The sequence below is a fragment of the Kogia breviceps genome, chromosome 5 (genome assembly GCF_026419965.1).
Source record: "Kogia breviceps isolate mKogBre1 chromosome 5, mKogBre1 haplotype 1, whole genome shotgun sequence".
NCBI classification, from domain to species: Eukaryota; Metazoa; Chordata; class Mammalia; order Artiodactyla; family Physeteridae; genus Kogia; species Kogia breviceps.
Window position 1 is genome coordinate 49,649,396 of NC_081314.1, and position 14,984 is coordinate 49,664,379.

The 14,984-nt window shown below is 31.0% G+C and overlaps 1 protein-coding gene across 1 annotated transcript in view; it reads right to left on the reverse strand.

Annotated features, from left to right (window-relative positions):
* The window catches only part of SI (sucrase-isomaltase), a 155,228-nt gene that overhangs the window by 18,501 nt on the left and 121,743 nt on the right, over positions 1 to 14,984 (reverse strand). The window contains exons 32-37 of the mRNA XM_059063987.2: positions 13,575 to 13,703; positions 12,366 to 12,476; positions 10,671 to 10,730; positions 7,318 to 7,434; positions 5,953 to 6,040; positions 4,916 to 5,054 (exon numbers count right to left, since the gene is read on the reverse strand). Coding sequence (XP_058919970.1) covers positions 4,916 to 5,054; positions 5,953 to 6,040; positions 7,318 to 7,434; positions 10,671 to 10,730; positions 12,366 to 12,476; positions 13,575 to 13,703 — 644 coding nt within the window. The remainder of the gene's footprint in view (positions 1 to 4,915; positions 5,055 to 5,952; positions 6,041 to 7,317; positions 7,435 to 10,670; positions 10,731 to 12,365; positions 12,477 to 13,574; positions 13,704 to 14,984) is intronic.

A 14,984-nucleotide genomic window follows, 5' to 3' on the forward strand; every position in this document is an offset into this window, starting at 1 on the left:
AGAAACATTTTTATTACATGTTTATAATTTCTACATGAGCAGTTTTTGAAAAGTATTAGAAAAGTTATAAAAATATGTTATTGGGAAAAAAAGGCCTTCTAAAGGAAAACAATGATTTTTAGAAAACTGTACATGTAGATTACAAATGTGGGTTATATGAAAGAAGAATATTGAATTAAAAAAATTTAAATATTTTAAAGCCCTAACAATAAATAAATATCTTTATTTTTGTCATGGTTTCCAAAGATAATAATTTCAAAATTATTAAATTGACTTGTTTTTAATTACTGATGAAATCAATTGGTAAATATACCCCAAATACTGCTATCTCTGACTGGGTGATATTAAATTATTTTAGAATACTCACCAGTAATGCTCAAAGAAGAGAAAGTTTTATAGGATTGTTTCTCTTAGTGTTCATTTTAAAAATCTCTTTGAAAACTAAAGACTTTTTTTGAATTATAATTTTAGAAAGCAAAACATTTAGTATTATATATTTACTATCCATTAGAAATAGTAACTTGCCAGTTTCACAACTCAAAGAGACTCACCATTAGATCAGAAAATGTAATTTCAGTTTTAGTTTTAGAGTTGGATAACAAGTTTTTTGTAAGCTGAAATATTTCCATTGTTTTTGAGTGTATAAGTAAAACTTAAATGTGAAATTTCTTTAGTGAGAAGAATGTGAAAGTTTAAACCATGGAAATGGTTTTATGGATTCAGATCTCAATTTTTTTTAAACATTGATACCAGTTATATCAATGTTCAACTCAGCCATATTAATCAGAAAGTAATATCTAAGAGACACGTATTCCATATTTTTCAAGTTACTAACAGTTAATTAAGAGAAAGTTACAGCTATAACCAAGAAAACTTCCAAATTATATATGACTTGTATAGTGTTTGGTTTTTTTATCTATACTGGTCTTATTTTTTGTTAAAAAAATTGCAAGAAGAGGTCACTTCCTATAGTACACAATCCTCCCCCCAAAAAAATCCCTCTTATTTTTCAGGTTAGATTCACTAAACATCAAAAAGCAACATAATTTTCCAAGTTGCTAAATAACCCATTCTCTAGGAATACCTGAGAAAAGAACTTATATTTATTAACATTTTTATTTCATTCTAAATTAAGATTACAAAAATCTTGGGCATTTACTTAAAAATTATATACTTAACAACCTGAACTTCCAAAGGGAGTCAAAGATTTTGATTTTTCTATGTTATTTCTAATGAAAAATATGTAGTACTCTCAAAAGTCATTCAAGGTATTGTTGAAGATGAAAGTATGGAATATATAGCTGTATAATCCTTGGATAATTATCTGAGATTTAAACACACAATTTGAAATTTTAAAAATATATTTCTCCCTACATCTGAAGCATAGGCTTTATTTCAGTACAATATTGAATTTTAAATAAGACAAAGATCAATTGAAGACTGAAAACTTTTTGTATGGGATTTATACATGAAACTTCTTCATTTGCCACTGATCTCCAAGGTTTTTTTCTATGAAACTGGTTGCAGTCTTTCAAGCTGATTATTTACCTCCTGGTTCTGCATTCACTCATTCTGTTTTCCTTGTTTAGGTTGTTTGTTTCATGTTAAGTGAAGAGCACAATAACAAGAATTAGGTGAATGTCAAGTGTGTGCCAATTTTGAAAACAGAAAATGAGTTACAGAAAGGAACAATAAAATGGTACAGTCTGAGTAACTTGAAGAAATAAATTACACTCTTAATCCTTTCAGTTTTCTCAAATGATAAAATGTTTTTACTCTCCATTATTTGCTTAAACGTAATTTATTTATAGCATCCTTTTACATTCGTCAAGGTCTTAAACATATAATGGCTATATTTAATATCTAAAATATCTGAAGGAGAGTTCAACAATTTTTTCTCATATAACTGAAAAAATTAAATAGTAAGAAAGTATTTAAAAGATATAAAAAGTCTATAGCTATGCATAAATCAGACTTTTTAACTCAACATTTAAAATTTATTAATCTGTTTAACTTAAACAACAAATGTGGTTAAATTTTACTGAAAAAATTTATGGACAGGAGCAAAATTAACATTATTAAAGGGATGTTCTTTGGAAGATTGTACTATTTTCTTGATAATGTTATTTAAGAGTTAAAACTGGTTCTTAAACATCTCTAAACACCTTTGTATATCAACTATTTAGAAATGTATCCACTTTTGCCTTGAATTTATTTATATGATTTTGATGTGGTGAGATAAAAATTGGTTCACTTGAATTTACTAAACTTCCTACAGTGTGTCAGGATCCATGCTAGATTCTGTAATGTGCTCCAGAAGTTCAAGTTACTGCCCTCTATGAAAGAAATATTTTCTTCCAATTTTCCTTAAAGTACATACTTTAATCTCAAGATGCATAAGTTTTGCCAAAGAGTTCATCACTCACTTCTCAAAATTTTTGTTATGTTTAATATCTACAGCTTTATGGTAAAATGACGTTAGTTGAGGGTAATTGTGCTCCAATATTATGTTCCAGTAGGGTTAATTTAAGAAGCATTTGTCCCAGTAAAAAGGCATTATTGAAAACCAGTTTGTTTACTCTTTTTTTATATTACAAAATATTTATTATGAATTTTTTCAAATTGACATTGTCAGTGTTTCTCCAAAGTAGTTTCTCTTTATACACAACTTTGAATTACTGCATAATAGCATTTAGAATCTTGAAGAGCCTCTATTTTGATGTTATTGTCAAACAACACAAAATTCTAGCACAAGACAAGGAAATTCATCCCTACCTCAGATACTTATTTCCCAGGAACCAGCATTGTTTTATTTCCACTTAGCCAAATATATTTTAATTGATTATTATTCCTCTCTCCATGGAGATTTTAAATTCAATGGCATTGTCTAGTAAAATACTGACACATTCATTAAATCCTAGAAATGTGCCAACCATATCCTTGTCACAGATTGACAAAGAGCACATCCATGATTCTTATCCACAGATCCCAATTGTAGAAGCTATAATGCACTTATTATGGTTTAGGTGGCCATAGATATCCTAGAAATAGCTTATGACAAATTTTATAAACTTTCTTTGCCTTGGTGAAATGTAGTTCCCTTCCTTTACTCCCTGGCATATTTCTTTTTATTCTTCAAGATCAGTTCAAATGATAACTTTTCTTTTGATGTCACTTCTATTTTCCTGATAGAGTTAGCTGAGCACTCTCTTTGTTTCTTATAACACTATTGTAGTATCTATCACATGACATAGGTTTTGTTTTTTTGTCAGTTTGTTTACTTTTTTTTTAACATCTTTTTTAGAGTAAAATTGCTTTACAATGTTGTGTTAGTTTCTGCTGTATAAAAAAGTGAATCAGCTATATGCATACATATATCCCCATATCCCCTCCCTCTTGTGTTTCCCTCCCATCCTCCCTATCCCACCCCTTTAGGTGGTCACAAAGTACCAAGCTGATCTCCCTGTGCTATGCAGCTGCTTCCAGCTAGCTATCTATTTTACATTTGGTAGTGCATATATGTCAATGCTACTCTCTCACTTTGTTCCAGCTTGCCCTTCCCCTTCCCTGTGTCCTCTAGTCCATTCTCTGCATCTTTATTCCTGTTCTGCTGACACTCCTTAGTCTTTCTGCATGTTCTTAGTGCCCTTACATTGGGATTTGGTCAACAAATCTGTAGTCATTCATTCATGTAATACTATCTTAAATAATTCACATATTCTAGGTTGAAAAATAGTTTGGTGCTAGAAATAAGATTAGCATGTTTCACTAAGTGAGGAAATATTAGCCATACCCTTTACTCCAAAATGCTTTTCATTCTTTTTCCAACTTCTGTCATATATTAGAGCCATGGTTTTCAACTTTGGATACTCATTAGAACCACCTGGGGGATTTTTAAAAATTCAGATGCTTATGCTATAGTTCAGACTAATTAAATCAGCATTTATTTAAAAATCTTCAGTTTGAACTATATTTAAAATAGATAACCAACAAGGACCTGCTGTATAGCACAGGTAACTCTACTCAATATTCTGTAACAAGCTAAATGGGAAAATAATTTGAAAAAGAATATATATATATATATATGTATACATATAACTGAATCACTTTGCTCTACACCTGAAACTAACACAACATTGTAAATCAAATATACTCCAATATAAAATAAAAATTAAAAAAAAATCTCCAGTTGATTATAGTGTGTAGATAAGAACCAGTGATCTACAGCTGCACTGTGTAATATAGTGACAACTAGGCATGTGGGGCCATTTAATTTACATTTATGAAAATTAAATAAAAATTCTATTCCTGAGTCACACTAGCCACATTGATCAACAACAATATATGGCTAGTGGCTACCATATTGGACAATAGAGAATTATAGAACATTTCTATCATTGCAGAACATTTTATTGCACATTATTAATAAAGACTTGATACTCAAAGAATGGCCTGTATTCCATCATCATTAGCCTCATATAAGATTTTATTTAATATGGATATTAAAGTTTAAGGATCTTAAGGTCATTGACATATATTCTTATTGCTAATAATGGATTTAAATAGCAGATTTAGCCAGATTTCATGTTTTAATTAGTGACATCAAACTATATATTATTTACTCAATTATTCATTAAAAATTATTCTTTGAGCACTGACTATTTGTTAGGCATTTTACTACTATAAGCTGGGTGCATACTGGGGAACAAAATAAAATGGTTCAGGGTTCTTTTGGGAATTGGATAAAAATTTAAAACAAAGATACAGAGAGAGAGAGAGAGAGAGAGACAATTATTCTAAGTGCCATAAAGGACCAAGTAAGATAAGGTCAGCAGGGAAGGACTCAAAAGAGGTAACATTAAATCTAATATCTAAAAAATAAGAGTCAGAAATGATGATTATGAAGATTGCTTACTCATAAGTAAGTTTTGCTTGTGACCATCCATATAGATTGTGAACATCATAATGCAAAACAGATGATCCATCACTAAGAATCTGCTCAGTTTCCATACACATGGTTCTGAAATGTAATCCATCAGTTCTTTTTGTGAGTTCTGGGTAAAATTAATTAAAAAATTAATATGTTATAAAGTAACCTATATTGAAATATTTAAATTGTAACTATAAATTATTTTGGCAAAACATTAATCATTGTTTGAAAATATTATTGATTTTTTTAACCATTTGTGCACTTTGTTTATGCTAATTATAAATGAAAAAATGGTCTGAAATGTGATTGCAGTTACAGTTGTGACTGGAAAATATGTGCATAATTTTACTATATGCAATAATAAAAATGTTATTAATTAACATGAACTCATAAAAATCTGAAAAGGAAGTGTATTCCAAAAAGTCTACTATATTTTATGCATTTAGATGAGAAATACGGATTAAATAGATTTTTTAAAAAAATCCATTTGCTAACATAAAGCCCTGGCATATTTTCTAAGTTTCAGATGCAAATTTTCAGAGCTTTGCCATCACTTTAGATGTAACTCTTTATGTAGTTTATGGCCTACATAAGAGCATGAGGATGAACGCTGAAAGACTACTTTTCCCTCCTAGGTCAGGGACAACCAAAGAAGTGTTGTTAGCATTCTTTCACTTTTTTCCTAATAAAGAAAAACTTTAAAAATCTTTATAAAAGATTTTAATTTTTTATCTTAAAGAATATTGAGGATTCTCAAATCTGGGAAGATAAGAAAATCAAAGTAACAACTTCAAATTTAGAAATGTATTCATATAGATAAAACATGTTTCTTGAGTTTTCTTCTCAAAGTAATGTTAGATGATTTAGATGATATTGGTAATGGGTTGAGGTGTGGTCCAGTGTGTAGATGGGTAGTGAGAATTGGAAATGTGAATCCTGTTCTCTATGTCATAAGGTATATAAACCTGATTAATAAATAATAATAGCATGATAACATCCAAGGCACAGCAGCAATATTCTACCTGGGAAATAAGATGGATAATTTAGCGCTGTATTTCTGCATTGATTAGTAGTTGTTCCATTTACAAAGCTTGATGGTTCATTCATATCCTTAAAAAGAGAAAGAAAAGTAAACAAAAAACAAATTTAGGGCATATCTTCTTAAAATAACTAATTCAGAAACCCAGTAAATTAAAGTAGGATATTTGAATAATAGCACTTTACTATTCTAAAAAGCAAAAGTATAAGGCATCTTAACAATACTAAATAATTTAGTTTAGCTCAGTCTTTTTTAACATTTTACAATTCACATCTCCTTTTAAAAATCATAAAATGTCCTATTTTTCTCTGTAGATAAAATCTATACAAAAGTGAATTGTTTTTTATGTTTCTAGACTTAAATTATAATAGTGTATATTCCCCCATGTCTTTCCCACCACTTCTACCCTGGAGCCTTGTATCAATTTTTTTAAAACAATGGTTTGTGGTTTTTAAAGCCACAAGATAATGGTTTACAAATACAGAAAATTTCAAAGAGTATCTCTATTGAGTACACATTTCAGAATTGTAGTAACCATATATAAATGGACCATCTTAAAAATATATAAATTAGTTGCCATTTAAAGGTGATTCCTCCATCATAAAAAGGTTATCTTTTCTGGATCAAGATATAATTATTGGGGATATATTTAATGGAATCCCTTATAGTACATAACTTTATATAATTTTTAAAAACTATCTTTATACAACTTTATATCCTCAAGGCTTGTACATAACTACACCCTTATAAGTTTCTTTAATTAAAAAAGTAAGTAAATTAGTGCATACATATTGAAAAATCATCAGAGTAGAAATGTCACCTCCAAAAATCTAGATAAGTATTATGTAAATATCTCCTTATTAAATATTTACTTGTGATAAAGTAAATTTTTTTTATGCTATCTCAAAATTATATTAAAAATCTTATTGCCAGCATTTTAAAGTTAAAATTAGGATATTATTTAGAAGATGATTTTGCTACATCTGTAAGAGTTTATGACTTCTTACACCAAAGACTGACAGTCGAGTGTGAGACATAATTATATTGAATGAAAATAAAATAAATATTTATAAGCATTTATATATCATTATATAAAGAGACTATTTTGGTCTCTTGGTCAAGTTGAAAATATTCAACTTTAATATTCAGGAAAAAGCAACTAAATACTTAAACTGAATTGTTAAAACTGCATTTTAGCAGTCTTTGGCATAAGAAAGTTCTACGGAAAAAATGAGTGAGCTAATTTCATAAAGAATACTTTGTTAACATTATTAAAATCTAGTAAGAATTTTGCATAATCAATACACAATAAATAACTTAAAATATAAATTTCTTGAAGTTTATTTACAATCCACAAGCCATCAAACTTCATCTGGTTATTGTAGAAATCGATAATTTCCCTTGTCCACCACTCAGCTGTGGAGTTCCTGAAGAAATCTGGAAAAGCTACATGAGCTCTGGAAGCCTATAAAAACAAAATTTAGACCCATATATAGAAAGTCATATGAGAGACCAGTCAGTCAGACATTTATCTGTCAGATTCACAAGTGATAGTGAAGGCAGCCTGATCTCAACTTTAATGAATGTGTATGATTTTCCTCCAGCCACTCAAGCCTATGTGTGTCCTTAATTCTAAACTGAGTTTCTTATAGACAGCATATACAAGATTTACAAACTGTTAGCTAGACTAAGAAAAAAAGAGAAGATGAGAATTACAGCTGATTTCACAGAAATAGAAAGGATTGTAAGAGGCCATGATAAATAATTATACAACAGACTGGATAACCTAGAAGAAATGGACACATTTCTAGTTTCAGACAACCTAACAATGTCTGATGAGTAGAGATGCAAACATCCTCAACCAAAATATTAGCAATCACATTCAACAGCACATTAAAAGGATCATACACCCTGAATAAGTAGGATTGTTCCCTGTGAGGCAAGGATTATTTAACATACAAAAATCAATCATTGTGATTCAGCACATCAACAGAATGAATGATAAAAATCACATGGTCATGCCAATAAGCAATGCAGAAAATCTATCTGATAAAATTCAACACTCTTTCATTATAAAAACTCTCAACAAACTAGGAATAGAAAGAAATGTCCTCAACATGATAAAAGCTCTATAATAAATGCCCACAGCTCATATACTCATTTAGAAAAGAACTTTCAGAGTTTTAGTTCATATCAGAAACAAGGCAAGGATGCTCACTCTTGCCACTTCTATTTAACATAGTCCTGGCAATCCTAGCCCAAATAACTAGAAATAAATAACGGGGGAAAAAAAGCATCCTAAACAGAAAAGAAGAAGTGAAAGTGTCCCTGTTTGTAGACGATGTAATCTTTTATGCAGAAATCTCTAAAGAACACACACACACACATACACAACTATTAGAACTAATAAATACATTCAGGAAAGTTGCAGGATACAAAATCAACATGCAAAAATCAGTTACATCTCTATAGACTAAAATAAACTGTTTGAAAGGAAAATCTCATTTACAGTAGTAACAAACCACAATAAAATACTTAGGAATAAACTTGACTAAGGAAATGAAAGATTTGTACACTGAAAACTACAAAACATTACTGAAAGATATTGAAGGAGAAACAGAAAAATAGAAAGATAATCCATGCTAATGAACTGAAATAATTAATATTGTTAAAATGTCCATAGTATTGAAAGCAATCTGTAGATTCAATGCAACCCCTGTCAAAATCCCAATAGCATCTTTTACAGAAATATAAAAAACAATCCTACAATATATTTGGAACCATGAAAGTCCTTGAATGGGCAAAATATTCTTGAGTAAGTAGAACAAAGCTGAAGGTATCACATTTCCTGATTTCAAAATATATTCCAAAGCTACAGTAATTAAAAGTATAGTCTTGGCATAAAAATAAACACATAGGCCAATGGCACAGAATAAGGAGCCCAGAAATCAATCCACACATGTATAGTCTACTGACCTTTGACAAGGGTGCCAAGAATATACAATGAGGAAAGTATAGTCTATTTAACGAATGGTGCTAGGAAAAATGGATATTCACATGTGGAAGAATGAAATCAGATCCTTATGTTACACTGTAGACAAAAATCAAACCACAATGGACTAAAGACCTAAAAGTAACACCCAAAACTGCAAAACTTCTAGGAAAAGACATAAGGGAAAAGTTTCATGACAATAGTCTTGGCAAAGATTTTATGGATATGACACCAAAAGCACAGGCAAAAAAACAAAAATAGAACAGTGAGACTACATCAAAGTAAAAAGTTTTTGCACAGAATAAGAAATCATCAAAGTGAAAAGGTAACCTACAACCCAGTAGAGAAAACACTATAACCCACTTAGAAAATGCACAAAGATTTGAATAGACATTTTTCTAAAGAACACGTACAAATGGCCAACAGATAGATGAAAAGATGTTCAACATCACTAGTCATCAGGGAAATGCAAATCAAAACCACAGTGAGGGGCTTCCCTGGTGGCGCTGTGGTTGAGAGTCTGCCTGCCGATGCAGGGGACACGGGTTCATGCCCCGGTCCAGGAAGATCCCACACGCCGCGGAGCGACTGGGCCGGTGAGCCATGGCCACTGAGCCTGCGCGTGCGGAGCCTGTGCCCCGCAATGGGAGAGGCCACAACGGTGAGAGGCCTGTGTACCGCAAAAAAAAAAAAAATAATAACAAAACAAACAAACAAACAAAATAAACACAGTGAGATATCACCTCACACCTGTTGGGATGTCAATTATCAAAAAAAACAGGGAAAACAAGTGTTGGAGAAGATGTGGAGAAATTGGATGCCTGTACACTGTTCGTGGGAATGAAAAATGGTGCAGCCACTGAGAAAAACAGTATTAAAATTCTTCCAAAAATTAAAAATAGAACTACCATATGATCCAGCACTCCCATTTGGGGACATTTATCCAAAAAGACCTAAAATCAGGATCTCGAAGAGGTATCTGAACTCCTACATTTATTGCTGCATTATTTACAAGAGTGAAGATATTGAAGTAAATGTCCATTGATGGATGAATTGATAAAGAAAATGTGGTATATACAATTGAATTCTATTCAGTCTTCAAAAAGAAGGAGATCCTCCAATATGGGGCAACATGAATAAACCTTAAGGACACTATGCTGAGTAAAATCAGCCATTTATAGAAAGACAAATACTGCACAATTCCACTTATATGAGGTATCTAAAATAGTCAAACTCAGAATCTGAGAGTTGCATGGTAGTTGCCAGAGGCTGGGGTTCCAGGGGTAATTGGGAGTTGCTATTCGATAGTCATAAAATGTCAATTACATGAGATGAATAAGTTCTAGTGATCTTCTGTACAACACTGTCCCTAGGGTGAAGGATGCTATATCTTAAACTTAAAATTTTAAGAGTAAGTGTCGTGTTAAGCATTCTTACTATAAAAAAAAAAAAAAAAATTAAATTAAAAAACAAGAGTTGTTCCTTGGATTAAATACAATAAAATGTAAAATTGCTTCATAGAGTGACTGAAACATGTTGGTATTTAAAAAATAAATAAATCTGATTTAATATGGTCTGATATAGAGAATTAGAAAATAAGCCATTACTTTTTTAAGGAAAGTATTCAAATTGAATTATTGGTCAAAGTCATCATTAAATCCCAGTGCTGAATTTCTTTCAGTTAAATGGTTAATCGATACGAAACTTACATTAACAGCTTCATCTATTAGACTTTCATCTTTTGTTACATTTGGCAAATCTGGCCAAACCTACAAAGAGAAGAGAAATGGGAAACCAGTTCAAAATAAATTCAGTGTGGTATGACTGTTGTAAACAAAGTGTAATAGAGTTTTAGAAGCATATTACAGACTCAAGATACCCAGATCAGTAATTCCTTCAATTATTTTTTTCAGTTTGTGTCTGGTATATGTATCATTTGCAAACTATTCCCATTTTCCATATTAATCTCCTCTTTAGTAGGGCAAATAAGGAAAAGAATAGCATCCTTTGTTGTCGGTAGCGATTTTGAAAACAATGCATGTAACCAAAAGGTCTGGTCAAGAAGTAATATGAAAAGCATACTCTAAATTTAATTTAATGTGGTATATTAAAACTCTTTCTACAATTACTCCAGGATTAAAATCTAAAAACAAAAAGTATATTTTTACATGAAAGGAATTGAAGATCTGAGTTGGATGATGCCACGCTGAGGCAAATATCTTCTTGGTTTTTGCAGTTAATACTAAATCCTCTTCTTTCCCACACACCTACTCTAGCCCCTTCCCCCCAAATTCAATCAGGCCAAAAGCTCTGGGATTTAAATCTATGTTGTAGAAATTAGAAAGTTCTATATAAAAATGTAAATAATCCACAGAGTGGTAATTACATACAAGGAATTAGCTATTGATAGAGAATAGTGCTTGAAAGGTAGAAATCTGAGAAAATGTATAGAATGAGAAAATATAAAATGAGGAGAAAATAAGAAGAAAAAAAATTCCCTTTCTATAGCCAGTACTGTATACCTGTAATGTTTCTTAAAACATTATGATTTTTCACTCTTTATCACAAAATTTTTTCTATTTTACTTTTACCTTTTGATTTTGAAATATTTTCAGACTTATAGAAACATGACAAACATTATACCTAGTACTTTTCTATACACTTCACTGTGCTTCCCCTAATATTAACATATTTATAACCACTGTACAATTATCAAAACCAAGAAATTAACATTAGTAGAACATGATTAACTAATCTACAGTCCATGTTCGAATTTCACCACTTTATCACTAACATTCTATTTTTGGTCCAAGATCCAAAAAGGCTCCCATATTTCATTTAATTACATCTCCCATTATGGGACTTTTTTCATTCTAGTTATGACTAGTGGATTTTTTCTTTACTCTTTATATGTAAGCCAAATCATGATGCTTTCTATAATGTGTTAATATACACAGGTCAGGATATTATTGCTTAAATGAAATACAATGAATTATATTCCCTGTTCAAGTCAGGAATACTCTAAGTATAGCTTTTACAAACATTGTTTCTTTTATCAATGAGATGTTTTTAAGAGAAGTACAAACATTTAAATGACCCATGTAGTATAGAATAGCGAATAACCATATTATTAATGTCAGTTTTATAACAAAACACAAGAGGTACCAAGAAATACAATAAAAGACAATTTAAAGATGAAACAAATAGTATTTGGACATAGGACATATGAATTCTTTCTTTGTTTCTAATAATTTGGATTGAACTCAAAGAGTATTATTTTATTTATTACCTATTAAGTCATTACATCTCTCCCTCTGAATATGTTTTTAATTGTGGCTTAATTAAATAGAAACTTTCAAATAGCATTTTTATACTTATTTTCTTTCAAGATATCAATTCAGTACCTTTGCCCAACAAATATCATTGGTGTTAGGCCATTTGATAAAGACATCTTTCTCTTGTCCTCTTTCAAAGGCAGGGTAAGGCTTCGTTTCATTTACTGAAATTGCTGGATCCTAAAATTAAAATGAAATACAATCCAGGTAACTATGGTATAAAAGTATAGCCACTCTAGTAGCTGTTATAAAATGTTACAATTTTCCATTTTTAGATTATCATCATATTGTATTCTCACATGGACTGACAAAGGGACTGATGGCATAAACTTTTTTTGTTCTAGATTGTCCTCTAAATTCCCTAGAAGGAAAATTTAAGGACTTTTGAAAATGTATTAGCTATGATTTCAAGTAAGATTATAGGTGTTTTTCTCTGTTTTTATATCTTCATGTGATTTCTGGCTACCTACCTTGCTTTCTGCAAGATATTGATGAAATATTCTTCCCACTGAATCACTAACTTTTAAAAATAAATTTATTTATTTTTGGCTGCGTTTGGTCTTTATTGCTGCGCTCAGGCTTTCTCTACTTGTGACAAGCGGGGGCTACTCTTTCTTGCGGTGCGCGGGCTTCTCAGTGTGATGGCTTCTCTTGTTGCGGAGCACGGGATCTAGGCACGCGGGCTTTAGTAATTGTGGCACATATGCTCAGTGTAGTTGTGGCTCGCGGTCTCTGGAGCACAGGCTCAATAGTTGTGGCTCACAAGCTTAGTAGCTCCATGGCATGTGGGGTCTTCCCGGACCACGGCTCAAACCCGTGTCCCCTGCATTGGCAGGAGGATTCTTAATCACTGTGCCACCAGGGAAGCCCCTGAATCACTAACTTGAAGGAATTTTTTTTTTAACATGACAAGCATAAGAAGCAGCCCCAGAGAATAAGTTGAGATTTGTATAGGAATAGAAAATCCATCATCACATTGTGATAGTGTCTGTAAATTGAGACCAGTCTGTAGCTTGGGTGATTACTAGAAAACAAACTGCCTTTGATTGCCAGCTTTATTTAGTCTTAAATCTCTAAGGATACACCTAAGAATGAAGGTAGCCTGTGGCAGCAATGTAAAAGAAATGAAGTGTTAAAGAAGAAAGATTTAGACAGGAGTACAATCCAAAATTATATACTTCATATTTTGAAACACCATTTCCTTCCTCATTCAGGAGAGAAATCTTAACAAAACTAAGATAATAAGGCTCAGATAGAATGTAAAATATAAACACTGACCAGGACAATAATGTATCTCATTCCCTCACTTCTTATTTTGTCAACAAACTGAGGAAGGTCACGGAATTGTTCATCAATCGTAAAGTCTAGTTTCCTTTCCATGTAATCAATGTCTGTGTAATGAACATCCTGAAAGATATAAGAATTTTAGTGGGGTAAGATTCAATAGAGGGGGTTTGTCACATTCTATTATACTTATGAAAGTAATAGCAATATGAAAGTTTCAATTCCTAAGAGAATTAATCAAGTAATGTAATGTTCAAGAAATAAAAGTAGCATATATAGATGCAAAATATTCTAAGAGCAAGTCGTGTAAGTGTTCTGTTTTGTTAACAGTTCATTAAATAGTAATTTTGATTTAGAAGTACAAATTCTTTCAAATCAGTATCTTTTGTTATATAATTTCCAAAGGAAATAGAAAGACAAAGGAGTAAAGGACTTATGAAGTTATGAAATTATATTAAATGGCAATTCGGAATTTTGTACAATATACAGAAATAGGCATTGCTCTATTTCTGAAAACACAGAGCAAATATGGGATAATTTCAAATAATCCTAATATTGCCAAAGGGGAAGAAAGAATTATTAGTAAATCCATCAATAATTATAAAATTATTCTTTTATTATCCACCAAAGTCATTTTTGAAATAACAGCCCAAGCTTAAATAAGCAAAATATTGTTTATAAGTAGGTATTTACAAATATATTTAAAGTAATAAATGCTTTATGAATCTTTAATTTAGGCCTAAATAACATTTAAAAAAATTATTTTCTGTTAATAGACAATTTCTTCTTTTAGGTGTTATAAAAATGTGGCTAGCATAGTAGACCTAATAATGAAAAAATCTCCTTTTTAAAACATTTTTTTCACTTGTGTATTGCTACATCATCAACCTAAAAAATTAATTTCCCTATAATAATGTATTCAGGAACCATATATTGGATTCTACTATAGGTACTGATGTCTTATAAATGAGGTCCTTCTTACTCTTCTTAGAATGAGTTCTTATATACAAAGCATTCTAGATTTCAATGTTTAAATGTTACCAGGAGGATCCCTGAGATTCCTTAATCTTCCTAAAAAATAAAAATCACAGGAAGTGATTATTTCTGGATACTTAAGAATATTTAGTTTCCCAAACACTGAGGGAAGAAGATATTCTGCAAGCCCACTAATTCTGTATTCCAATATGACAACTATCGTCTATTCCATGGCAAAAATCATTGTTTCACCTCGAATTCTTTTTCTGTAATTTATCACATTAGTTGATGAAATAGGTTCCTATTTACTCTTACTCTCAGTTAATAAGAGAAGAAATGTGTTTGACTACCTATGAGACCCAAAGCTTCTGAGAGAAAAGCAAGTGCACAGTGACTTGTTTAGTACAACTCACAGTCATGGAACAGGTG